Source organism: Equus quagga, chromosome 1 (genome assembly GCF_021613505.1).
Source record: "Equus quagga isolate Etosha38 chromosome 1, UCLA_HA_Equagga_1.0, whole genome shotgun sequence".
Taxonomy (NCBI): domain Eukaryota; kingdom Metazoa; phylum Chordata; class Mammalia; order Perissodactyla; family Equidae; genus Equus; species Equus quagga.
Window position 1 is genome coordinate 76738263 of NC_060267.1, and position 26259 is coordinate 76764521.

Here is a 26259-nt window from a genome sequence, read left to right on the forward strand (position 1 = left end):
TTAAAAATGGAATTTTACGAGCCATCAGGGCCTTTCCAGAAATACATCTATGTGGATGGGGGCCCAGCAAAATTCTTCATTCTGGCCCCACAGCCTCACCCCACTGGATTCTCCAGCCCTTACTCAGGGTTTCCCACACCATGGGAGCTGCGCCCCGCTACAGACGGCCTGTCAGAGCAAGTGGCCAGCCGCCTGCCCTGTCCTGGGGGAGACGCCCGTCTCCCTGGCCTTGTGCTGAATACTTCGCGCTGACTCATTTCTTCTTCTGACAAGGGATCAGCCATTGCAATCACCTCAGTCCACCGGCAAATTCCACCAGCCCCTGTATCATGATTTCACAATTGCCTGTACAGGACCAGCCTGGGACAAGGGGTGCCCCAGAAACTAAGGATCCCTATTTCTCTCCTTTTTTTTAGATTGGCACCTGAGATAACATCTGTTGCCAATCTTCTTCTTTTCTTTTTCTTCTCTCCAAAGCCCCCCAGTACATAGTTGCATATTCTAGTTGTAGGTCCTTGTAGTTGTGGCGTGTGGGACACCGCCTCAGCATGGCCTAATGAGTGGTGCCATGTCCACACCCAGGATCCGAACTGGCGAAACCCTGGGCCACTGAAGCAGAGCGTGCAAACCCAACCACTCGGCCACGGGCCGGTCCTACTAAGGATCCATTTCCTTCTAACTTGACCGGGTGACCCGTGGCCAGCACCTTCATCTCTCTGAGGCTGTTTCTTTAGCTCTAAAATGGGATAAATGATTTCTTCCTCCCGCCCGTGGCCCCAGTTGGATGAGATATGACATAGAGTGTGGACACAGTCCCCCGCCCGTGGTTGAGGCTGTGACAATTGTTAGTATTTTATTACTGGAGGAGCAAGAGATCTTGAGATTTTTTTAGTTTGGTGGAAACAGAATATGAGCTAAATGCAGAATTTAAAAATTTTCTAAAAAGCTAAAAAGAAAGGGGTGAAATTAATTTTACTAATATATTTTACTTAGCCCAATACATCCAAAATACTAACATTTCAACACGTGGTCAATGTAAAAAGCCATTCGTAAGCTATTTTGCATGCTTTTGGTCATACTGAGTCTTTGAAATCTGGTGTGTAACACTTACGGCACATCTCAAGTCAGATGCTAAATTTCCATTGGAAATACTTGATCTGTATTTAGTTTTCATAAAATATACAGTTGAAAATGTAGATTTATATCCCCAAGTTGTTCCAAACATACTTAAAAGTTTTCCAATAACTGAATTCTCAGTTTTAAACTTTAATTTTAGGTTAATTAAAATTAAATCAAATAAAGAACTCAGTTCCTCAGCCACGGGAGCCACATTTTAAGTGCTTGGCAGCCCTGTGTGGCTAGGGGCCACCACATTGGATGGTACAAGGATAGTTCAAACACTTCATTTTAGAGGTGGGGAAACTGAGGCACAGAGAAGGGGAGGGACCTGTCCAGGGTCACATGAGGACTCAAGCACCCGGATGCAGGAATTAAGTCCCTCTGGGTTAGCCCAGATGTTTCCTTGTTCCTCTAGGATCCCCTCTTCCTGCCCCTCCTCCATCACAATTAGTCAGTGCCTCATTGTGCAGTGCCTTCGAGTGCAATACCTATTCCAAGATGGGACAATCACCTCCCTCATCCTACAGCATGTGCCTCTGTTAATGCAGCCAAAGGAATTGAATCAAACCCGCTCTTTCATGCTTGCCAAGAATATAGATGTTCTTCCCAGCTCCCTTTGAGGTTTGGGCCTTGAGGGGACTGTCCTCTGGGGCAGCTGGGATGTCCTGAAATGCTGCCTGCCCTACCCCCTGCATCCCAACACAGTGTGGTCCAGGGTCGGGACTCTCTCTTCTCTCTTACACTCATGCATGCACACTCACACACACTCACTTCCCCCCATTGAACTGAGTTTCTCTGACAACTTGGAGACAAAGCCAGACGGCCTCCCTAGGGCAGGATTTAGGATGCCCTGGGGGGGGAGGGGGTGGAGCGGCCTGTTAGAGGAAGTGGCCTGGGTGCCCCAGTGGGAGAGAGTAGGGGAGGGTGGCTGACCTTCCAGCGTGATGCCCCCCCATGAGGAGGCCCCTCCAGCCCCAAGCCCTGAGGGAGGGGCACCCTGTCAGTGGGATGTGGCCTCAGGGATGGTCAGAAGTGACGCGCAGCATCTCAGAGATGAAGGAGAACCTAGAACACTGCCCCTGCCTCACTCTTGTCATCAGGGGGCACCCTGAGCCCTGGACAGACACATCTGCAATGGAATCGGGGCCCTGCCACGGACCCACAGAGCAAGTCACATCACCTTTGGGCACTCTGCTGTCACCATCTATGGGAGGGATCCGAATCAGGCCTGAGGCTCGGGGTGACTAGGAGGGTGGGACAGTGTGTGGCATGAGGAGAGCTCCGTGCAGAGTGGCTTCCCCCGGGCAGCCCTGGGTGGGACAGTCACCATGACAATGCAGTTTATGGACCATTTCCGTGGGCCAGGCCCCTGGCAGATGTGATGCCCCAACACCAGGTTGAATCCTCAGCCCTGTAAGGCAGAGGCGACTACTGTCCCGCTTCCCAGACGAGACCCAGCACCGGCGGTGGGGTCGCGCTCCGGGTCACACAGGCACCGAGTGCAGGATCAGCTGTGACCCCAGGTGGTCTGCCTCCGGGGCTGGCTCCATGCTCCACGCGTCTGCCACCATCTTGTCTCATTTCTCCACTTTCTCTCTCTTTTCCGTCCTTCTCCCTTCAGGGTCCTGAAGGAAAACCAGGGAAACAAGGCGAGAAGGGCAGGACCGGAGCCAAGGTGGGACCTTTCTCCTCCCGCTGTGGCCCGCCCCCCCCCCCCCCCCCACGCCCCCTCCCCTCCTCTCTGCTGGGCCGGTGACAGCCTCTCTCTCCTCCCGCTGCAGGGTGCCAAGGGCTACCAAGGACAGCTGGGTGAGATGGGCGTCCCTGGAGACCCCGGACCCCCTGGCACCCCAGGCCCTAAAGGGTCCCGGGGCAGTCTGGGACCAACGGTGAGAACTCTCTGGGTGGGGTGGGGTGGGGATCAGGCGCAGAGCAGAGGGCGCCAAGGATGGAAAGGGAGGCGTCGCCCACCCCAGCTCTCCTCTAAACCGCTGGGGTTCGGTGGCCCAGCCACTTCTTTTGAATCGTGGGTCCATTTGGGAAGCTACAGACGTGGCAGGCCCCTCCCCGGAAAAGTGCTCCCAAGGCAAAGTCTTTCTTGTGATCTGTAGGGGTCTGTGGGTCTTCTGAAGCCCTTTCTAGACAGACGGGCACCCCTGCTGCGGGGATGGGGAGAGGGCACCAGACCCCCCAGCGGGAGTGTTTGTGTTGAGCACGGAGTTTTCCCGTTGGAAATAGATGCAGGAGGAGTAGCATGAAGCTGCTGCAGGTCCCGGGTGATGCCGAGGGTGTCCCAGCCCATCACTGGCCTGCCCCGAAGGAAGGGCCCCTGAGGGGTGTGACAGCTGTAGGAAGAGGTGGACCCCAACAGGGAGCCAGGGAGGGGCAGAGGAGGGTGCTGCCGCATCTTGGACCTGCCAGCTGTGCTGGTCAACAGCTGTGCTGGTTGGTGGCACTTGCCGATTGCCGTGGTGTAAATGCCCCATCACGCCGAGGCCAGGCTCCCGACATCATGTCACGGGATGCAGACTTGGGAAGCAATGTGCGGGAGTGCTCCCTCGTGTGGTATTCCCACCACGCAGACTCAGCAGGCAGACGTGACCTCAGGAGCATGGCTAGTAGTAAAATAAATAGGACGGGATGAGTTTTGAATATTTATGTTCTTTGTCTTTAATAGAATTGATTTAATCGTAAGTTCATATAGTTTAATTTTTCGTAACGATTCTGTTTAACGATTGGCTCACAAAATTGGGGGAAATTTAGCGATCGGCTCTCATGAACCACTGGAGCTGGGAGAAGGAAGGGCTGACGCGAGGAGGGGAGCTCCCCCGAGGAGGGGATAGATGGCACCTCCTCTCCACCTCTCTCTCCCTCCGGCCGGGGTTCCGGGCGGAGTGGACGAGCCTGGCAGCTGGGATGAACTGGGCTGGGGCCTGGGGGAGAGGCCCAGCCTGAGTCCCTGCTGTGAGAGCCACACGCCGTACCAACGCCGGTCCCCTCCTCTCCTAGGGTGCTCCGGGACGGATGGGGGCCCAAGGAGAACCGGGACTGGCTGGTTACGAAGTAAGGAGATCTTGCCTCCCTCTTTCTCTGGAACTCTGCACCCAGGCCTGCCTCGGCCGCTGCCCCCACCTCCTCCCAGCTGAGGGCTGGTCCTGGGGCCCCTGAAGATTCGTGGTCTCTCCTGTCCCGGGGAGCACCTGGGCCCACAGGCCAGGGTGGGGGGTCAGGGACCATCGGTGGGCTCGGGGGGCGGTGGGACGGACAGATAGCCCTCCTCTTCCCAGCACCCTTGCTGAGTCCTTCCTCCCCAGGCGGGCACCCCGAATACCTGGTGTCTGAGCTTCACAGCTGCTTTCAGGAAGGGAAGAGCCTGAGCCCGTTTTGCATCCAAGTTGGCACCCTCCAAGGCGGCTGAGCCAAACCCACGTTATACTTCTGGGAGATCAGGCCACAGAGAGGCGTGGGGCTTGCTCAGAAATGGAGCCTGAGGTTCAGGGGGGCTAAACAACCTGGCCTGAGAGCTTGTTAAGTTTTAAGGTGGGATCCAGTGTCTGAAAGAGATACAGCAGGGAGAGGAGGAGACGGGGGGAGGAGAGCAGAGGGAGAGGGCCCGGCCCCAGAGGACAGAGCTGGCTCTCCCAGTAACGAGCCCCAGGTCTGCTCCAGGGTGGGGTGAGCAGAGCCCCCGACCATCCATGTTGGCACACCCTTTAAAGGTGTGGCTGGGACCCACATGGCGTGTCTGGGAGGCCAGGGCTCAGAGAGGCACAGGGCCTACTCAGAGTCACACAGCAAGTGGGGGCAGAGCCAAGACCCAAGCACACAGCCCAGTGTCTCCATCTCCGAGTTCCCGTCCTTCCCCATGCGTCCCCACTGAGTCCTCCCTTGCCCATGCTCTCACTTCCCGCCATCTTGTCTCCTGCAGGGACACAAAGGTGTCATAGGACCCCTCGGACCTCCTGGACCAAAGGGCGAGAAGGTGGGTGTTTGGTCCTGGGAAGCAGTTGCCGCCTCTTATCCGGGCGGCAGGCGCAGGCCCCTGGGGACACTGAGGCTGCAGTGGCGTGGGACATGCATGGCAGGCTCACCCCGCTCACACCACGGTTGGCCGGCCAGGAGGCCAGGGTCGCCACGGCCGTGTGGGGCAGCAGGAGCCACAAGACCCACATTCAGCACAGCTGGATTGGATGTGGTCTCTGTGCCGGACACAGTTTCTGCCCTCCTGGGGCTTCCAGTCGAGCGGGAGAAATGGACATCAGTCTTGGATGATGTAATTCTGTCCTGTTAAAACTGTAACTCCATCCTCTCCGGGAGCGTGGCAATCAAAGCCTTGCTCGTGAGGGGATCACCCAGCGAGAGCCGGGACAGGGCTTAGATTGGAGAGCGATGGACAGCAACATTTCATGGCCAGGGAGGAACCACCAAGGTGGCGGGGGGTGGGGGGGTGGGGGGGCGTGTCCATTCCCCACCCCTTGGCTCCAGATTCTGGAGAGGACAGAGATTGCTGCAAGGAACCTTGCTGACCACTGCGCCTGCCCCACTGTGCAGGTGGGACGTGGGGGACCAGAGGTCCAAGGCATTGGCCCTGGGTCACGTTCCAAGGCAGCCCCGAGCCTGCCCCGGGCCCCAAGGCTCTGAGTCCCACATCAGCGGCCCCGAGTCCCTCCTGCCTTTCTTCCCTCCTCCCCTGATGGCTCTGCTGGACGGCCTCCAGCAGGCGGCCCGCCGCTGTCTCCTTGCCCCCCTTTCTTTTGCCGAGTCAGCTCCCAGTTAACTACATCCGGCTGGTGGGTGAATCACCCTGCGCTGCTGGCGCTCCAGCTGGCCCCTTCCTCCTGCCTGGAGGAGGACAGATCTGCAATCGGAGCGGGCCGCGGGCTCCGACACAGCCCACAGGAAGCTGCAGAGAGCGCCGCTCGGCCCTCCAGTCCTTCCCTGGCCCTCCTTACTGTCTGGCAGGGCTGGCCCAGGAGGGGTTAACGCGGACCCTGACACGAGGCTGCCATCCACAGCCCCAGAAGCAGTCCCCAAGGCTGCTGAGAATGGAACCCTAACCCCAAATCTGCCCTAAGTCTGCCTTGGGTGGGGCCCCAGATTGCCTGAGCCTTGATTGCCTCATCTGTTAAGTGGGTGGATACCTCGAGAATGTGAGGACATTGAGCAGGGCAGCGTGTATATGTCAGCCAGATGCATTTTCTGACCTAGAAGGTATTATTATATTAATTCAGTCATTCCTCCGGCTATCCAACAGGTATTTATGGATTTACAATGATTTATTCAGTGTGTTCGTGGCCCTGAGCTAGGGCCTGTGGAAGGATGCTCTAAAGAACTCAAACATAAAAATGTCACATCAATAAATAGCCAGCCATGAGCCGGATGGTGCCGGGAGGGGAGACAGCAGGTCCGTGGGGGAGACCCCGCCTCTGAAGCACACGGCCATGTGCAGAGCTCTTCCCCCAGGATTTCCCCATAATCCTCACCACCACCCCAGCACGGAGGTATCCGTGTGTCACATGACAGGTGGGGAAACTGAGTCTCCGCGATGCTCAAGGACTAGCTGAGGAGCAGTGGGAGGGTGGCAGGACCAGGGTTCAGACTGTCTGATGCCAGGCTCTGCTTCCCTAACCGGAAGCAGACGCTTAGATGAGTCAAGATGCTGTTTAGCTTGAAAATTCCCTGTGGAGGCGTGTGTCTACCAAGGCGGTGGCCAGAGGGATGGGGAGACGGGATAAGACTCCGGGGACAGGGTCGGGGGCTCCACCAAATCCTCCCCAAATTACAGCCACAGTGTAGGGGGAGAGGCAGGCTGCACAGCTGGCTTTGGGCCCAGACCGCCCCTGTGTGGCCTTGGCTAACACCGTTCCATCCCTGAGCCTCAGTTTCTCCATCTGTAAAATGGAGCCAATAGCTGCAGCAGCATGGGGGTGCTGTATGGATTCTGTGAAACATGCTGCATGAAGTGCCTGGCACGTAGAACATTCTAGGTAAACACTGCCCCCTTTCCCAGAGCCCCCAGTCCAGCTAGCTCCCTCCACAGCAGGACCGAGCCCCGGGACAAAGAGCCATAGAGAGTGGCAGGGAGAAGAGGGAATCCTCACTCCCTGGGCCACCCCCCGGGGACACCTCGGTCCCTCCCACCTTCAGTCTGCCCGCAGGAGCCACAGAGGCCCTGGGCCCACATGCTACACCGTCAGCCCTCTGGACTAATCGGGGCCTGGGACAGGCTCCACCCCAGGGTTGCTCCCGTCTGTCCTGCCTCTCAGGCCTCCCCTTCCATCCCTGCTGACAGCGGGGGGCTCAGGGGTGCCCTGACTTGAGCCCCTACCCAGAATGCACCTCCACAGGGGGTGACACCGGTTGTCTGGGCTGGAACATCCTGAGCCCTGAGGTTCTGCCACTTGCTATTCTGCTTACACCTTCCTTGCAGCTGGCACATGATGCCCAGCCACCTGCCCCGTGGGTGGACCAGGGCCCAGGGTGGCCTGACACGGCGGAAGGACCTCCGTTCCAAGCTCCGCTCCTCCCCCGATCTCTCTGACCACACCCCTGCCACACATCGTCCCTGCTGTTATTATGATCAATAACAGCCAGTTTCACAGCCCTTGTCTGAGCTCCCACGACGTGTGCAGTTGCGAGCTGAGAGCTCACTGTGCCTTTCCTCCCTGGGTCTTCAGAGCAACGCTGTGCGACCTTGCAGTCCCGTTTGCAGATAGGAAACTGTCTGTGGATGAGACCCGCAAGTTGGCCCGCTGCTGAGTGCAAGCTGGGGCAGCCCAGGGCCTTCTCGGGGCTTCCATTGAGGTCCTGAAGCTGGTTCTCGGCCCACTTTCTCCCAGCGAGAGTTGGAGAAAGGGACTCTAATTGAGGGCTGAACAACGGAGCAGCTCCCATCGCCTCACTGAGCCTCAGTCTCCCCATCTGTAAAATGGGGAGACTAACCTCGCCTGCTAGGGTTGTGGGCAGATTCGGCGGGTGCCTGTGTCTGGCCCGGGCAGGGCGCTGCGTGCCAGCTGTTGGCATTATTGTCACGCGCTGCTGGCTGCCATGCAGGGGCTTCTGCATCCTTCCATGGACACCCCACCAGTCCCCTGTGGGCGTCACCACCGTCCCTTCGCCCCACCTCACCCTCATTCTGTAGCTGAGAGAAAGAACTCTGAGACGGAAGGGACCTGTTGAAGGTCCCAGCAGCTGGTCCTGTGCAAAGCTGGGCGTGACCAGGTCTCTGCTCTGAGCCACCTGGGTCACCCAGCCTGAGGGCGTCAGCCAGGCGTGCCCACGGGTTGGAGGGTAAACAGCATGGTTCTCTGTCCACAGTCCTGGTTCCGGGCTTTGACCCCACTCCTGTCCCTGCCCTTTCTAGCCTCAGTCTCCCCATCTGTAACCCTAAGTAGGCTGGACTTCGTCTCTGATGAAATCCCCTTCGGCCTCAGGGTGGAGGGTCTGGAATTCCCAGAATTCACGAGGAGCAGGAGCTTTGTCCTAAAGCTGGTTGTGTGTCCACAGGGGGAGCAGGGCGAGGACGGCAAGGCCGAGGGGCCCCCCGGGCCACCTGGAGATCGGGTAAGCCCCCTCCTTCCATCCCGTGGACCATGGCCAAGGGGGATCCCCGGCCTTCCTGCTATGTGGGGAGGGGAGGCCAGGCAAGGAGGAGGATCTGCAGCAAGTGGCCCATATGTTCTGTTGTGCTTGTCATTCAGGGCCCCGTGGGTGATCAAGGAGACCGCGGGGAACCAGGGGACCCCGGATACCCTGTAAGTGTCAGAGCTCCTACCTGCCAGGAGCACGGGGGGTGTGTGTGTGTGTGTGTGCGCGCGTGTGTGTTACAGGAGGACATTCCTCAGCCCCATCCGTGCCCCCTGGAGTCAGAACAGACTTCACCAGGAGACAAACCCTTCCTCCCACCATCCGTGCCCAGGCTTGAAGCACAACCCCCTGAAAGGGCTCCTGGTGTAATGCACGCGGCAAGGGGTAGGGTCCTGAAGGAGGGAAAGGAGGGGGAGGAGAGAGATCCCTCCCGTCTGAGGCCTCAGCCTCCCCATCGCTGGCTGAGAACAGCTCTGGCGGCAGAAGCTGTGGACAGAAGCAGGAGACAAGCCACCAAATGAGCACCAGGCTCCCACCGGGCTCTTCGCCTCCCCTCCTTCATCCTCCTCGCTCGCAGGGTCGTTATTTCACCCATTTTGCAGATGAGGAAGCTGAGATTCAGGGGGACAGTGACGCATGGCTGGGAAGAACACGGGCTTCCTGGGCTCCTCCACGTTGGAAGTTGCCCCGCCCCCAGCCCCCTCCAAGATAAGCCCCCTCACCTGTCTCTGCTTGACTTGCAGGGACAGGAGGGTGTCCAAGGCCTCCGTGGAAATCCAGGCCAGCAGGGCCTACCCGTGAGTGGTGTTTCCAGTCCCATCCCCCCTCCCCTGAGGCGGGTGGAGCAGCAGTGGGGGAGTTAAAGAACTGGGCCCTTTAAAGCTTAAAGGGGATCCTCCCTGCAGGACAGCCTGGGGCAGCCCGTTCTGGTCTCTCCTGCTCTGACCCTGGGGGCACCCCCAGAGCCTGCACCCCCAAACCCCTCCCCACCCCTCCCCCTCCAGGCGGAGACTGGCCACCCTCCCCGGGAGAGAATCCTGGGGCTGCCTTGCGTCATCTCACCTTGGTTTGCAGGGGCATCCAGGACCCCGGGGGCGACCGGGACCTAAAGGATCGAAAGGAGAAGAGGTAAGAGGCCTGGATGTCCACAGGGAAGACTGAGCCCGGGGAGGGGAAGAGACCGGCCCATGCACACAGCGGGTGGGGGGCAGGGCTGGAAAGCAATGGGATCAGGGAGGGGGATTACCAGCCCCACTTATGGAGCCTCCATGTGGGGGACTGCCTGTCGAGGTCAGCCAGTGGGATTTGAATCCAGGACAGTCAAGATCCCAAGTCGGCCTCTTTCCACCATAGCACACTGTAGAAAGAGAGGCAACTGGGAGAAGTGAAGTGAGGGGGTCTGGAGGAAGAGAGAGGGACAGTGATGCTTGTGAAGGAATTGAGAGCCCTTGGAGGAGCGATCTCCTGCCTTGTCCCCGGGGCCCCTGCATCTGCCTGCCTGAGGTTGGGCCAGCACTGCCTTAATGACCCCAAGCTCCCCCCAGGCATGTCCCCTCTGCCGGCACACCCACCCCATCCCTCAGGGATCGCCACACTCTTGATCTTGAGGGTCACAGGGACCAGCCAGCTGTGGACTCAGGCTCCCACCTGGAAACGCAATGCTCAGAGCCTCTGCAGCAGGGAGCCTGTGAGGGCCCAGGGCCAGAGCAGGGTCAGCGACCACTCGGGCAGGTCACAAGGCCAGCCCTGCTCTGGGCTTCAGGCCAGGATGCTTGGGCCCATTTGCAGATTCAGGTGCAGAGGCCCAAGAGGCCGAAGGGCAGGGCTCAGCCACACAGGGGCCCATGATCCCCTCAACGCCTCCTTCCAGAGCTCCTAGGGTTCCATGCCTCCTCCAGGCAGCCCCCCGTCATGTGCCCCTTGGTTTTTCAGGGACCAAAGGGAAAACAAGGCAAGGCCGGGGCACCAGGACGGAGGGGGATCCAGGTGAGTGACTGGCAGCTACTCCTCCCCCACCTGCTCCCCTGCCCGCCCCAGAAGCCCTCACCAGCTTCTCATGTACCCCCAGGGCCTGCAGGGGCTGCCGGGGCCTCGGGGCGTGGTGGGGAGACAGGGCCCCGAGGGCATCGCTGGACCAGATGGGCTTCCTGGCAGAGACGGTCCAGTGGGACAGCAGGTGAGCAGGGCCCGAGGTGAACAGATGGTGTCTCCACTGGAGACAGGGGGGTGGGGGGTGCTGCCATAGGCCCTGGGCCAGGGGGAGCAGGTTTGGAAACCTGGGTGAGGCAGACCCAACATACCCAGACGTTTCCTGCGTGGGCGAATTGCCTCATCGCTTGGGACCTGGGAGTGTGGCCCTTCTGACTGTCTCTCCTCCAGGCCAGCACGCAAAGGTCATCCCGGTCCAAGGAAGAGAGCTTCTGGTTTTTAAGATCCCTCTCCTTCCCCACTTGCACATCCTCATCTCCTCTTGTCCCCCTGGTCCAGCCCTCCTCGCACACGGGCCGGATGACCTCCATCCTGGAGTTTGACCTCCCTCCCTTCAGCCCCCGGAGACCACCCAGACTTCGAGCCATCCTGCCTCCTTGGCTGCCTGTGTCCTGGAACATGAGAGCTCCTCCTTTGCCCTCTTTTCTTTCCAGGGGGAGCAGGGAGACGATGGGGACCCTGGCCCCATGGGCCCTGCTGGGAAGAGAGGAAATCCAGGGGTGGCCGGCTTGCCTGGAGCCCAGGGGCCCCCAGGATTCAAGGTCAGACACTCGTTAATCCACTCCCCCACCCTCCGTCCTTCCCGCCTTGGCGCTACCTATAATGACGCTGACTGTAATGCTCACACGGGCACCCGGGTCCCAGGGCCTGTGTGAAATGGAGTCCACGTTGCTGACCTTTCTCAGGGGTCCCTGCCCCAAGCTTGAACCTGACTTAAAGGATCATTGATCCCGATAGCTATCAATACTGCCCCCTGCCAGGCCCTTGAAACGGGCAGCTGGTCATTGAGTTGTCCTTGGGCGCCCTCTTGTGGACTTTTTTTGGAAGGAGATGTTGCTTGTGGCTGGGACCCTCCTCCGAGGCATCTTTTTAGAAACCTTCCTTGGGTGGGGGAGGCTGCTGTGAGTCTGTCTGAGCTCAGGGCTAGCCACTGAAGGGGAGATGGAGGGGAATGAATCCACACGGCTCTCACCCTCCCTGAGCTCGAGGTTGGGATGGGGAGAGGTGGAACCCTTGGTGAGGAGAGCAGGTGGAGGAGGGAGAGGCGGCCTCGGCCCAGGGAGGATGTAAGTGAGGAAAGAAGAGGAGGCCACCTTCTGGGCAAGAGGAACAGAGTGGGTGGCGGTGCGGAGGTGGGAACTTCATGGTCTGATGGGAAAAAACAAAAAAGAGGAGAGGCAGTGTGGGAGAGGGGAGGGGGTGGGCCCTGGAATGCCAGAGGAAGGGAAGACTTTCCTTCTGAAGAGGCTGAAGTTCTGAGGCCTCGCCACGTCTACGTCTGAGCCCAGCATCCTGAGATCTCGGCTCGGCTGACCCCGTGGAACCACTGCTCTGTGTCTCCTGTACCTCCCTTCCCTCCCCTAGGACCATTTCCCCCCTTTGATTGCTCATTTTGGTGTTTCTTTAAGGGTGAAAGTGGGTTACCCGGGCAGCTGGGTCCTCCTGGCAAGCGAGGGACAGAGGGCGGAACAGGGCTTCCCGGGACCCAGGGGGAGCCCGGATCCAAAGGCCAGCCGGTGAGTGAGCCCCAGGGGAAGCATGTGTTCACACGCTCACATGCACACAAATACTCACCTTCACACGTGCACACACACAGACCCAGAAGCCACCGGCCTGCTCTGTGATGAGGGCAGAGCAAGATCCTCTCTGGGCACCAGATGCCGTGCTGCATCCGCAGAGCGGGGTGGGTGGGAGGAGGCTGAGAAATGAGATTGGAGTGGTCCCTTCAGAATGAGGAGAGGAGAATCACACCCACAACCCTAAATAGCCTTATATCTATTAAAGAAATTGAATCTATAGTTTAAAAAGCTTTCCTCAAAGAATACTCTGGGCTCAGATGACCTCACTGGTGAATTCTAGTGAATGTTTATGGAAGAAATAATACCAATTCTTCATAAACTTCCAGAAAATTGAAGAGGAAGGAATACTTCCCAACACGTTCCTTGAAACTAGCATTGCCCTGATGTCAAAGCCAGATAAAGACATTACAAGAAAATGAAACTACAGGGGCAGGCCCAGTGTATAGTGGTTAAGTTCACATGCTCTGCTTTGGTGGCCTGGGGTTCATGGGTTTGGATCCTGGGTGTGGACCTACACACCGCTTATCAAGCCATGCTGTGGCAGCATCCCACATACAAAATAGAGGAAGATTGGCACAGATGTTAGCTCAGCGACAATCTTCCTCAGGCAAAAAAAAAAGAGGAAGATTGGCAACAAATGTTAGCTCAGGGCCAATCTTCCTCACCAAAAAGAGAAAAAAAGAAAACTACAGACGAATATACCTCATAAATGTGCATACAGACATTCTCAATGCTATTTTAGAAAAATGAATCTAAGAATATATAAAAAGGATAGTACATAAACATCAAATGAGGTTTATCCCAGGAATGCAAGGAAGGTTTAACATTTGAAAATAAATCAGTATAATTAACCATATTAACAAACTAAAAAAAGAAAACCCATTTGATCCTCTCAGTTGGTGCAGGAAAAGCATTTGACAAAATCCAACTCTGTTTCTGATAATTCTCAACAAAGTTGGTATAGAAAAGAAATTCTTCAATTCAGTAAAGGGCATCCATGAAAGACCTATAATTGACCTCATACTTAATAGTGAATGACAGTTTTCTCCCCAAGAGCAGAAACAAGTCAAAGACATCTGTTCTCACCACTTCTATTCAGTATCGTACTGGCAATTCTAGCCAATGCAGTAAGGCAAGAAAAATGAATAAAAGGCACTCATATCAAAAAGGAAGAAGTGAAACTTTCCATTTGTAGATGAAATGATTGTCTATGTAGAAAATCCAATGGAACCTACATTGAAGCTGCTAGAATAAGTGAGTTTGGCAAGAAGGCAGGACACCAGCTCAAGAGGCACAAATGAATCGTATTTCTTTGCACCAGCAACAAGCAGTGGGAATTTGAACTCTGAAAAGCAGTGCTGTTTACAATAGCATAAAAATATGAAATACTCAGAGATACGTGTGACAATAGGTGTGCAAGACGTGCACTGAGAAGGTACAAAGCATTGCTGGGAGCAAGTGAGGGGGACCTAAAAATGGAGGTTTTCGCTGTACTCGTGGGTCAGAAGACTCAATATGGTTACGACGTCAGTTTTCCTCACATTGGTCTATGGATTCAACACAATCCCAGTCAAAATCCCATCAAACTTTTCTTGTAGAAAATAATAAGCTGATTCTAAAATTCATTTGGAAATTCGAAAGACTTAGAATAATCAAAACGACTTGGAAAGAGAAGAGCCCAATTGAACGACTCACAATAGTAGATTTCAAGACTTCATTTGAAGCTACAGCAATCGAGAAAGTATGGTAGTTCCATAAACATACGAATCGATCAAAGCAACAGAACAAAGAATCCGGAAACATATTCACACATATATGGACAGCCGATTTTTGACAAAGGTGCAACAGCATTTTAATGGATACGGAATAGTCTTTTTTAGCAAATGGCGCCAGAACAATTAGATACCTCATTAATGTACAAAAATGAACACAACATGAACTATACATCTAAATGTAAAACCTAAGACGCTAAAACTTCTAGAAGAAAGCATAGAAGAAAATCTGTGAGACTTGGGTTATCCAAAGATTTCTTAGGTAGGACACCAAAAGCATGATCCACAAAGACAATTTGAAAAATTGGACTTCATCAAAATTTAAGACTTTTGCTCCTCACAGGACACTGTTGAGAGAATGAAAAGATAAGCAATATACTAGGAGAAAGCACAGATCATATTTCTTGTAAAGGATTTATATGTAGAATATACAGAAAGCTCTCAAAACTCAATAAGAAAATAAGCAGCCCAGTAAACAAATTGGGCAAAAGATTTGAATAGACACTTCAAAGAAGATATGCAGATGGCAAATAAGCACATGAAAAGGAGATCAATGTCATTAGGTAAATGCTCATTAAAACCACAATGAGATGCTACTACACACCTGTTAGAATGGTGAAAATTTTCTTTTCTTTTTCTTTTCTTTTTTTTTTTTTTGGTGAGGAAGATTGGCCCTGATCTTAACATCTATTTCCAATCTTCCTCTTTTTGCTTGAGGAAGATTATTGCCAAGCTAACATCTGTGTCAATCTTCCTCTATGTCGTATGTGGGATGCTGGCTCAGCATGGCTTGATGAGCAGTGTGTAGGTCCACAACCTGGGATCCAAACCTGCAAACCCTGAGTCACTGAAGCAGAGGGTGTGAACTTAACCCACTATGCCACTGGGCTGGTCCCTAGAATGCTGAAAATGTTAAAAGACTGCCTATACCAAGTGTTGGCAAGGATGTGGAGCCACTGGAGCTCTCATACTCTGCTAATAGGAATGTAAAACGGTACAACTTTGGCAAACACTTGGGCGGCATCTTTAAAAGTTAAACATACACCTACCACATGGTCCAGACCTCTAGAATTGTTCGCACCTGATGTGAATCTACGCACTCCACAACACGGCCTCTGTGTGACTTTGAGCAAGTTCTTGCCCTCTCTGAGCCTCCGTTTCTTCCTCTGTGAAGAGGGTGTGTGCACCTCCCTGGGCTGATGGAGGAACTTGCACACCTGGTGGTTCACACAGAGCACCTGGCACGTGGCTCGCCCTCAGGAATGGGGTGACTGTTACGGGGTCCTTCCTTCATAGAGCCTTTGGGGTCTGCGGGTTGGGAAGAGTCTGCAGATCCTTCCATTCTCTTCCTGGAACACCTAGGACAGGAGATCCCGAGTGTTCTAGAACGTTCCTCATGGAATCCCTGGGCTGGCCTCCGCTTTCTCATCTGGCAGACGGCACAGGCTCCTGCCCCCTCAGCCAGGCTGAGCTGGTGTCTAGTCTAAGCTGTTCCCGTCATCTGATCGCCCGCGGTGGGTGGCCAATGTCCCCGGGAGGCAGCAGGGCTGGGGGTCCTGGGCGACCAGCTAGGCACCCTTGTCCCAGCCCCACTCACCCCCTCTCATCCCTTTCTCCCCTCAGGGTGACTCCGGCGAGATGGGCTTCCCAGGAATGGCCGGCCTCTTCGGACCCAAGGTACCGATTCCCACTCCACCCAGTTCCTGTTGGGGTCCCGTCCACCCACCTACGTGGTCATTTATTCATTCAACAAAGATTTCTGGAGCATTTACAATGTGGGCTGGAACACAGGCAGAGTCAAGCTTGAGCATCCTGCCCCGGGTGCTCACAGCCCCGCAGACCTGGGGTCTAAGCCCAGCTCCACAGTTTACCTGCTCTGTGCCGCAGGCAGGTCACTTGGTCTCCAAACCTCAGGTTCCTCACCTGTGAAATGGGCTTGACAACGGTAGAGGGTTGCTGTAAGACCAGAGGCATATACACCGCGCGGCACCGGGCCTGCGCACTGGTGCTGCTTAATAGCGGTAGACATTTGTTACTCTCCCTGGGGTGTCTCTGGGCAGGGAGGGCAAGTTGGCCAGACCCCAGGGGTGGTGGAACTGCTGGCGCCTTTACCAGCGGCCACCCACTCACAGACAGCGCTCCTCTGCCTCCCCAGGGCCCCCCTGGAGACATCGGCTTCAAAGGCATCCAGGGCCCTCGGGGGCCCCCTGGCCTGATGGTGAGTCCCCTCCCTCTCTGTCCCGGCCCAAGGCTGGCCAGCCACCGGCTGGGTGGGGGTGTGTGCTCCTCTTCCTGCTCCTTCAGCCTGGCGGCCCCTCCGCCCACAGTCCCCACTTCCTTGTCTATGCCATGCCTGCCGGCTGGCCACCATCTTACCCCATTGCCTGCTCTCCTGTCTCCACTCTTGGACACCCCCCACCCCCCAAAGCACAGAGGGGGCTCAGGAGACGCATGGCCTGGTGCCTGCTTGAGGAGGTCTCCGTTCTGTTCCCTTGGGACACTCAGGCTGCCCTCGACCCTCCCGCCCCTGTGACTCTATTCCCTGGGCCCTGGGACGAGGACACAGAAGCCCTTCTCTCTCCCTTAGGGAAAGGAGGGCATCATCGGGCCCCTTGGAATCCTGGGACCTTCAGGACGCCCGGTACGTGTGCAGGGGGTTGGCCAGACAGACTGCTGGGTTCCCTTTTCTGCCTGGCTCCAGATTGTCTCTGTGACCCAGGGCCGGTCTGAGCCTCAGTTTCCCCATCTGGGAAATGGGCCTTCCTCTCTGAGCCCTTGCTCACTGGGCTGTGGTTTATTGCAGGGTCCGAAGGGCAACAAAGGCAGCCAAGGGGACTTGGTGAGTGGATGGGGGGACAGTGCTGCTGGGGCTGGGGGAGGGGTGGACTCTAGGAGTGGGGGGCTTAGCCCGGGTCCCCTAACTCTCTCTCCCCGCTTCTGTCTCCCTCCAGGGATTGCAAGGTCCGAGGGTGAGTGGGCTGGGGTGTGCGGGCTGGGTGGGGGGGGGGGGGGGGGAGGGGGTGGGGGCCCTCTGGATTCCTGGACCTGTCGTCCCACCGGCACCTGTCTCTGCTGGGGGCCCAGTGTCCCAGGGTCTGAAGTTGGCTGGAGAAGGCCTGGGGTTGGGGAGATGGAACAATTTGGACCAGGGCCTCACTATTTTTGTCTCCCTCCAGGGTCCTCCCGGCCCCCGAGGGCGGCCCGGCCCACCGGTAGGTGACTGTGTGTTTGGCGCCCCTGGGACTGCAGGGCAGGAGGCGGGGTCCTGTGAGGGAGCCCAGGGCTTTGCCAGCAGCTGCTTTTCTTGACCCTGACCTTATAGGACTTGAAAGCTTCTTAGAGCCCATAGACTTCTAGGAGAGTGGAGACCAGCCCCGGTGGGGCCAGGCCTCCGGGAGAGTGCAGACCAGCTTGGGGGGTCCTCTCTAGTCTCCTGGTGGCCCCGGGCCTCCAGCCCCCAGTCCCCATCACATCCTGAGCCAGCCTCTTCTTTTGCAGGGTCCTCCAGGAAGCCCCCTCCACTTTGTAAGTTGGAGAACATTCTCTTTTGCCTCCTTGGGGTAAGGCCTTGCGGGAAGGGGGCGGGTGTTTGGCAGCTGACCTCTCTGGCCATGGTAGCTAGAACCCTAAGCTGGGCCCAGGGATGCACATGTCCTTTGTCACTCCTTACGGGAGCCCTGGACCCAGGAGGACTCTCCAGCTGCTGGGCTCCCGGGTCGTGCCGGTGCACTCTTACAGACCAGCTGCTTGCTGAGGCTCTGAATAGGATCTGGTACCAATTCCGGGGGCAGTGGGGTCCCCACACCAACAATCAAGTCTCAGGACATCAGCTGGGTGTCCTACAGTTTACAGTTCAACTCAACTCTGACACCACCCGGAGAGGAGAGAGCATCTGAGGGCACGATCGTTAAATCGCTGGCCTTTGGCGATGGATTCAGCCTCCAGCCTCTGTCCCCTCCCTGGCGGGAAGTGGGGATGGGTCTGAAAGTTCCAACCCACTAATAACGTCATTGGCTCCCCAGGCTGCCAGCCCCCACCCCAAGGGCTTTCCAAAAATTGCCTCATTAGCATAACAAAAGACACTTCTGTCACTCTCATCACGGGAAATTCCAAGGGTTTACAGGGCTCTGTGCCAGGATCAGGTTCAAAGACCGAATATGTATTTCTTACTATAAATCGCACCATCACGGGGGCCCTCCAGCTCAGATTCTGAGTCCAGTGGGGGTCGGGTGAGAGAGCAGATCAGGTCCCTGCGTCCCTGCCTGGTGGGTACCCGGCCCAAGCCCTCTGACGCATCAGTCCCCATTCACCCCTGTGCCCCCGGCTGGCTGGGAGACTCAGGCCCACTGCATTCCAGGGAGTGACCAAGGGGACAGAGTGAATGGAGAGGGGCCGTAGGAATCTCTGCTCTTCTTGTCTCAGATTCTTGCCGTCCCTGTCTGTCTGCGTCGCCCACACAAACGTTCCGACAGCCCTGGCCCTCTCTCAGCTCCCTTCCCGGGTCCTTGTCAGTAAGAAAGCCGGCTACGGAATGTGAAGAGAGCCAGGAAAAAGCCTTGCCCTCTAAACGACGGAACATTAGAGGATTCTGAATAGTTTGAATGATAATTAATATATCGAGCGCTTGTAATATGCCAGACACCATTAGAAGTGCTTTCCGTGTATTAACTCCCTTCTTCCGACCGCTCTGAGAGAGGTTTATAATCGTGCCCATTGTCAAGATGGGGAAACTGAGGAAAAGGGGAGATTAAGCAGCTTGCCCAGTCAGCAAGATGCAGTCAGGAAGCAGCAAGGCTGAGATTTGAACTTGGGAAGTACCCCTGAACCCCAGCCCTGAAACCCCGTCCTGAGCTCCGCCTGCTGTCACCTTCTCTTCACTGTTTTTGTGGCAAGACTGCAGCTGTGCTTCTGGAAAGCCTGGAGCTAGGGCCCGAGGTGGAAGTGTACGTTAGACAATTGCAGTGCAAGCCGAAGGAGAGACGTGGGGACTGTGGGGGCGTAGAGAGAGGGGGCCGCACCCAGCTTGGGGGCAGAAGCATCAGGACAGAGCCCCCATCACAGCTGACTGCTATAGGATGAGGGCAGGGCAGGGTTTCTCAGTTGTGGCACTACCGACATTTGGGACCAGATGATTCTTTGCTGGGAGTGACAGTCCTGGGCATTGCAGGATGTTTAGCAGCATCCCTGGCCTCTACTCACTAGAAGCCAGTACCACCCCTTCCTCCAGTTGTGACAGCCAAGAATGTCTCCAGATATTGCCAAAGGTCCCCTAGGGGGCAACATCGCCCCTGGTTGGGAACCACTGGAAAAGAAGAGCCGGATGGAGCATTGGAGGGAAGGAAGAGTGCTCCAGGCAAAACGGGTGCAGCATGTGCAAAGGCCCCGTGGCTAGTTAGAGCTTGGTGCTTGGGAATGTTGAAGTGTGATAGTGTGTCAGGTGCACAGAGCATCTGTGGGAGAGAAGAGAGGCAGGGTCAATGACCACAGCACTCAGGCTGGGTCTCGTAAAAACATTGAGGAATTTGGACTTAATCTGAAGGGCGATGGAGAGCTATGGAAGTGCCTGGAGAAAGGGATTGAAGGGTCAGCTCTGACTCCCTGCAAGAGGAGGAAGGACTGGGAACTCCAGAGGACATGTGACTTGGCCACACTCTCACCAGGGAAGGGGGGATGGGACAGCTCATGCTCAGACCCTGGGGCTCCTGCCTCGTGCATCTAGGGGGCCCTGGGGGGCCCTGAGGGACCAGGATACATGCCCTGTCTTCTCCCTGCACAGCAACAAGATGACCTTGGGGCAGCTTTCCAGACGTGGATGGACACGAATGGAGCACTGAGAGCAGAGGTACCACCAGGAGCCCTGCCCGCGTGGGATCTTTCCCAGGGAAACGGAAATAATGGCCCGCGTGTGGTCAGCGCCCTCCACGTGGCCCACACGGGGCGTTTCATAGCCGTTGGTGGCATCCCCCAACCACAGGCGCTCGGCATGGAGAGCGGCCAGTCCACCGCCACACGGCCGGTGCGAGCCAGCACGGGGCCAGAAACGGGCCCAGAGCCCTTTTGCTTTCCCGCCAGCCCTCTCAGGGGCTCAGAGCTCTTGCTGGCCTGAGTCAGGAGAGATGCTCATCCAGGCCCAGAGCCCACAGCAGCTTCCCGTGGTTCAGTCCCGCCAGCCTCCAGGAGCAGGAAGCTCACGGTCAGCCCGCACGGCTCTGCTCAGACCCCGGCCTGGGGCCAGCTCAGCTCCAAGACTCCAGGCTGAGAAAGCCCTTGAGTGTCCTCTGGCTGAGCTCCTGTCCAGAGTGCCTTCGCTGCCTGATTCCTTCCTGTGACGGGGAACTCACCACCCCCTCCCCGAGCTCAGACCTCCTATAGGCATTTCTATCTGTTCCCTGAGCTGCATGCTAGGGATCATTGATGCCGAGTCGCTTCTCTAGGGCTCACAATCCAGGAAAGACGGCAGCAGGCAAAGGCCCGTTATCTTCCTTCCATCCAGGGAGATCAGAGGAAAGACCTCCACCGACCCCTTCCGGAGGGATTTGGCCCCTCCCCAGGGTCCTGCACACCCTGTCTACCTCACTCATGGGGGCCTGCCCGTCCGGCACTGGGGACCAGGCTGAGCCTTGCTCCTCAAGCCTCTAGACCCTCGTGGCAGGGCACCACCCCCCTCCATCCCTGGTCCCTACTTCTTTATCCATTACATGGAGGCGGACTCACCCCTGTCCCACCCATGCCCCTGGGGATGCAGAGATGTCTCCCAAGTAGGGAGAACTTGGGGCTGTGGCAGCTTGGACCTCGGGCCGGGCCGGGACCTCAAGGGGCCGCTGGTCACCTCTCTCCTCACGACAGGGTTACAGCCATCCGGACCGGCTGGTGCTGGACCAGGGCGGGGAGATCTTTAAAACCTTACACTACCTCAGCAACCTCATCCAGAGCATTAAGACGCCCCTGGGCACCAAAGAGAACCCCGCCCGGGTGTGCCGGGACCTCATGGACTGCGAGCAGAAGATGGTGGATGGTATGAGGGCCTGTGGGGTCTGAAGAGAGGGCTTCCTGCCCTGGGGGTGGGGCGGGGACCAGACGGGGGAGCTCCGGAAGGAGGTGGGGGAGATGGAGCATTCGAATCTCAGCTCATCTGGGCCAAGTTTCTGTCCTTGAGGAGATAGGCACATGGGCAGTCATTTATTCACTCAACAAACAGTCCCTGAGCCTCACAATATGCCAGGCCTTGCACTTGGGGTTATGGGGATATAGTGGGAAACATAGAAGGAGTGGTTCCACCCTTCCAGAACCCACAGATCCATGAGCTGGGCACGACCATTTCAGTGCAACAAGACTAGAGTTTTGGCAGAAAAAACCCCTGAGGGACAGGAGGGGACCCGGGGGTGGGGGGGGGACCCCGTCATGGCTTCCCTGGCAAGCCAGGATTCCACCCTTCTTGTCTGCACCTCGTCTAGCTCTCTCTGTGAGCTCATGTGGTGCCGTGGAAGGACCACAAGCTTTGCAGGCAAGCAGACCTGAGTCCAGTGTCAGCCCTGCCTCCGACCAGCTCTGTGAGCGGGGTCAAACCACGGCCACCCCCCGAGCCACTCTTCCCTCCGCTGCACAGGATGGTGGACTAGTGGCCGGTTGTCCCACCCTTTCAGCTGTGGGGCCTTTGGCTCCTTTGGAAGCCCAGTGGGGAAATCAGATGCCAGAAGAGGGGCCAGGCTGATGGGGTGGGAGCCCAGACTCCACCCTCCCCCCGCCAGCCCTAGGAGGATCATTGGCCTTGTGGAGAAACCCTTCAACTAGATGATCCCTAAGACCCTTGGGCAGGCGGCTCAGCCTCTCTCAACCTCAGCTGTTCCCTTTATGAAATGGACACTTCCCAGTAGCAACCTGGGCAAGTACGCAGCCACGTGGCCCCTGTGGGGGCTCTGCCAGTTGTGAGCTCTGCCCAAAGGGTTTCCTGCCATCTCTGTGGCCCGTGGAGTCTCTTTATGCTTCCCCTTCTCCAACCTTGCATCCAGCTGGGGCTCAGCGGGTCACAATGTGCGGGGTCCACCTGCAGAACCAAGCCCTGGGCTCCTCCCTACATACACACCCCTCCCCCACATCCCACGTTGCCTGCAGGTACCTACTGGGTGGATCCAAACCTTGGCTGCTCATCCGACACCATCGAAGTCTCCTGCAACTTCACACATGGTGGACAGACGTGTCTCAAACCCATCACGGCCTCCAAGGTACGTATCTGCTCCCCACCCCCCACCGGCTGGCCGGCTCTACCCCGACCTTGCCCTGGGCCACAGCCCACCCAAGTTTGGAGCCTTGACTGTCTTGCTGCATGGCCTTGGGGAAGTCATCTCCTCTTTTGGAACCTCAGTTTCCTCATCTGTAAATTTAGGATAAATTGTTATAAATCTGTGGTTTCCAACCCCTTTCGAGTTGTACAATGCTAATATTTCTTTCTTCAAATAGAACTTTCTGCCTAATATCTAAAACAGCCTAGTTGGCCAAGCTGGCCTGGCTTGGAGAACCATGAACCATCAGCACAAAATAAATCCGTGTGATGGTCACCTGGGACAGGCTGGCAGAGCTGTGTGTGCAAATATTTAATGTTCGAAGCCTGCCTACCCTGTGCCTGTCTCTGGGCTGAGAATTTTAGGTAGCTCAGGGCAACTCAACAGTAAACCAAGGCAGGTGGCGGCAAGGGGGTGTAACCACCCCACCCAAGATACCCCCCCAGGGACTGTGGGTCTGCAGGTGCATGAAGTCCTCCGTGTGGGACGATTCACGCTCCAGGGAGAAGAGCAGCTGTGGCTGCAGGGGTGGTGCGGACCCAGAGTCCCTTTGCATCCCATCCTATCAGCCCCGCTGGGGAGGCTCGAGGAGGTGCCTTGTGATGACCGTGTCTGACCCAGGGTTTGAGAATCTCTAGTCAAGCCAGCAGGGCAACCAGTCTTTGTTGAGTTCCTACCATGTGCCGGGCACCGAGCCAGGTCCTGGGATTCAGCAGGAAACATGGGTCACGGTCCAGCAGGCCCTTTCTCCTCTGTTTCTGAGGTTTGGGGGCCACGTGGCAAACCCGCCCGGCAGAAGAGTGAGGTCACCATTGGCGCCTGGGTTGGCAGCGTGACTGCCCAGCCGGGTGGCCATCCCCATCAGGAACAATGAACCACTGTTGTGTGCCAGTCTCAGCCTATCAATAACCAATGTTGTGGTTGGACTGGCCCTTGTGGTTCTCACTATGATTGCAAGATGCCTTTCAGCAGTAACCATCAGGAAACTTTGAAAAAAATAAAGGTTTCTTATTCATAGGACCTGGGAATTACACAGCACACCTGGGGTCACAAAGTGAGGTCACAGGTAGAGAGAGAGAAAGAGCACAGGCCCGGGGTTCTGCTTTTATTGGGGTTGAGGGCGGGGGCCTAGGGTTTTGCAGGCTCGCTCTTTACTGGTGAATTTAAAACGTAAGAGTGGAAATTTAAAGTGCAGGAAGAGAAAAAACAAGTGGCCCAGATGGTGAGTTATTGAAATCAACCAAGATCTCTAAAACAAAGGAGCCTCAGGGTGGGAAGGTGCCTGGCTCTTTTCTAGTCTGTGGCTGGCCATGTGTTTATTCCAGATAGCTCATCTTGAAGTGGACGCCTCTTTGAAATGGACTCCTCAGCAATCAAAGCTTAAATCAAGCACTTACATTACAAAAAAGAGAAAACTCAACTGTCGGGGCTCACGCTACAGTCCACCCTGCGGGGTCGAGGCATCGGAGTCAATGATGAGACACTAACTGCCTGGGTAGCTGACATGCTGAAAGTCAGGGGTAGGGCATGTTGTAACCCAGGAAGTGCACATCTAAATAGGATTATAGTGGCAAATCCTGTAAAAATTATACAGGCAATAGTCTGAAATCTAGTCCATAGCCATAGTCCCAAATTTGAAGAGTCCGACAATGAAACTAAGTCAGTGATCTCAGGGGCCCTAGGAATCTGGTCAAAGTTGTGGGTAATATTGGGAAGTATTTTAACATCTTGGGTCCTCTGGTGTTGGTAAGTTTGAACCCATCCCGAGTCGGTAGATTGCTCCATGTCTCATTGAGCCAGTCTCTTAGCCCTGAGAATGGGTCACTTCAGTTAAAGGGCTGTGTCTCATTTCAGGAGGCAGTGATGTAAGTGGGTTCTCCAAGTTAAGCCTACATGGTGCAGGTAATCAAGTATTTAATAAGAGGCATTTCTATGGAAACAAAAGGAAACAAGCCCCAAAGATTAATGATGGGAGCAGATTATAGTCCCAGTTTCTGAGTTCTGAAGGCAGCCATTTGAGAAGATTTCTAGATGTTGGGCTCAAAGCATCTTCGGATGGAGTGAGGGCAGTCAGTGGCAATTGATAGATTTTCCTGGTCTACAGTTCGAATGTCTCTGGTGATCTTTCTGAGCGGCCCACCTGGCAACAGGCATGAAGATTATCATGTGTGAGCTGTTGTGGTGATTTCTCTGATGTTTCTATCAAGTTGTCCCACTTTAGCTTGCACAGCTTAGGGAAAAGGGCAATTTTAGTTCTCAATGATTCCAGGTCAGAAGGGTGGGAGAAAAATTGGAAACATTAATTCTTAGAGCTGTAACCAATATTGGAGGAAATGAGAATTCAGCATCCAGTTCAGTTTACGGGTAGAAAACAAAACAAAGATAACTAACAGAACTAGAATCTAATATCCACAAGGGTGTATTATAGTTTCCATTGAAATACAATTTTTCTCTCTACAATCACCCCCATTTCTTTGAAGATAACCACAGTAAGACGAATTTGCTTGCAAATTACGTTTAGTTTCAATAAACTTGGCCTGATTATTACGTAAGGACAGCAGGAATAGCGATTGACGATGCAAGCTCTTTTAAGTCTGCTTTGCTGGAACCTTTCTTAAGGAATCTCAGATTCACTTTGAAAAGCCTCTTTGAGGCTAGGAAGCCTGGCCAAGAACTCATCATCAGACTTTGCCTGGAATACCTATAGATTTGAGAGAATTCTTCTCTTCTCGAGGTCCCCAAAATTTCCTGGGGTTCCTGGGCCTGCCAGGAAGTGACCTTCCTTACTCACCTGGAAAGGCTGCTGGGAACCCTGTAAAAGAGGTATAAGGCTGATTTTTTCCAAGAGGGCTTTATTGGCTCCATATAGTCAACCTTCATTCCTTAAAGCTGTCCAGTCATAGCTGAGTCTATGTATGTCTCTCTCAAATATGACTTTCTGGTCAAAGCTTTGGTAATATAACCAATGTTTCCAATAGCATCCTGTTACAAGGAGAACACAGATTCTTATTGAATTTATGCAAATAACTAAATTGCCATGAGAATAAGAATACTCACTGAGAGCTTCCAAATCCTGGAGGGATAAGGTAGGGAGAAAGAGTAATTGTTTCATCTTTGTCCACAAAGGTATTCTTTACCAAATTGCTGTAAGTCATAGCCAGCTTAAGAAAAATGTTTCCTTAAGTCTGGAAAACAAAAGATTAAAGAATCAGCAATGTTTCAAACAGAAGTATATAAAAAAATTATAATCATCCTCATCGGTTCATTCAGTTCCTGTGTAACGAATTCTTGATCTTTTTTTTCCAGCAGTTTTTTTAATCCAATTTGTCCTTAGAATTCTGTAAATTCTTACCAGTTTCAGTATGATCTAAAAGTGATCAGAAACCTGTACTTGTCAGAGTCCTTTCCATGAACCTCCTTGAAGAGATGGCTGCAAAAGTGTCCGAGTAAAACAATAACTGTCTGTAAATGACAAAAGACTTAAAAACGCCCATGGTTAAGATCTGATGAGAGTTCATTAGGATGCAATTGACAAGGAAGTTTGGGCTATTTCTGTGACACACATTTTAATATAATAACTGGAATTATGATGGATAACATTACATATCAGACTTTTAGGAATTTCATATAATTTCTGGAACACTTATATTAATAATGTATATTCATACAAGGATATCCATAAAGAAGGTCTAGCATTATTTATTTCTTATTATC

The 26259-nt window shown here is 55.0% G+C and overlaps 1 protein-coding gene across 9 annotated transcripts in view; it reads left to right on the forward strand.

Moving 5' to 3' along the window:
* COL27A1 (collagen type XXVII alpha 1 chain) overlaps window positions 1-26259 on the forward strand; it is a 144543-nt gene that overhangs the window by 109268 nt on the left and 9016 nt on the right. For 8 of the 9 annotated variants that reach the window (XR_006890724.1, XR_006890723.1, XM_046676692.1 and 5 more), the window contains 22 exons: window positions 2741-2794; window positions 2901-3008; window positions 4129-4182; window positions 5048-5101; window positions 8626-8682; window positions 8820-8873; window positions 9450-9503; window positions 9781-9834; window positions 10639-10692; window positions 10775-10882; window positions 11349-11456; window positions 12324-12431; window positions 15890-15943; window positions 16422-16484; window positions 16854-16907; window positions 17070-17105; window positions 17218-17235; window positions 17443-17478; window positions 17765-17791; window positions 20043-20108; window positions 21113-21281; window positions 22379-22488. Coding sequence is in view for 6 of the 9 variants with exons in the window: in XM_046676692.1 (XP_046532648.1) it covers window positions 2741-2794; window positions 2901-3008; window positions 4129-4182; window positions 5048-5101; window positions 8626-8682; window positions 8820-8873; window positions 9450-9503; window positions 9781-9834; window positions 10639-10692; window positions 10775-10882; window positions 11349-11456; window positions 12324-12431; window positions 15890-15943; window positions 16422-16484; window positions 16854-16907; window positions 17070-17105; window positions 17218-17235; window positions 17443-17478; window positions 17765-17791; window positions 20043-20108; window positions 21113-21281; window positions 22379-22488 (1500 nt within the window). In the remaining 3 variants the exon portion in view is untranslated. Of the gene's footprint in view, window positions 1-2740; window positions 2795-2900; window positions 3009-4128; window positions 4183-5047; window positions 5102-8625; window positions 8683-8819; window positions 8874-9449; window positions 9504-9780; window positions 9835-10638; window positions 10693-10774; window positions 10883-11348; window positions 11457-12323; window positions 12432-15889; window positions 15944-16421; window positions 16485-16853; window positions 16908-17069; window positions 17106-17217; window positions 17236-17442; window positions 17479-17764; window positions 17792-20042; window positions 20109-21112; window positions 21282-22378; window positions 22489-26259 lie in introns of those variants that run through there. The other variant, XR_006890740.1, reaches the window with a different exon arrangement.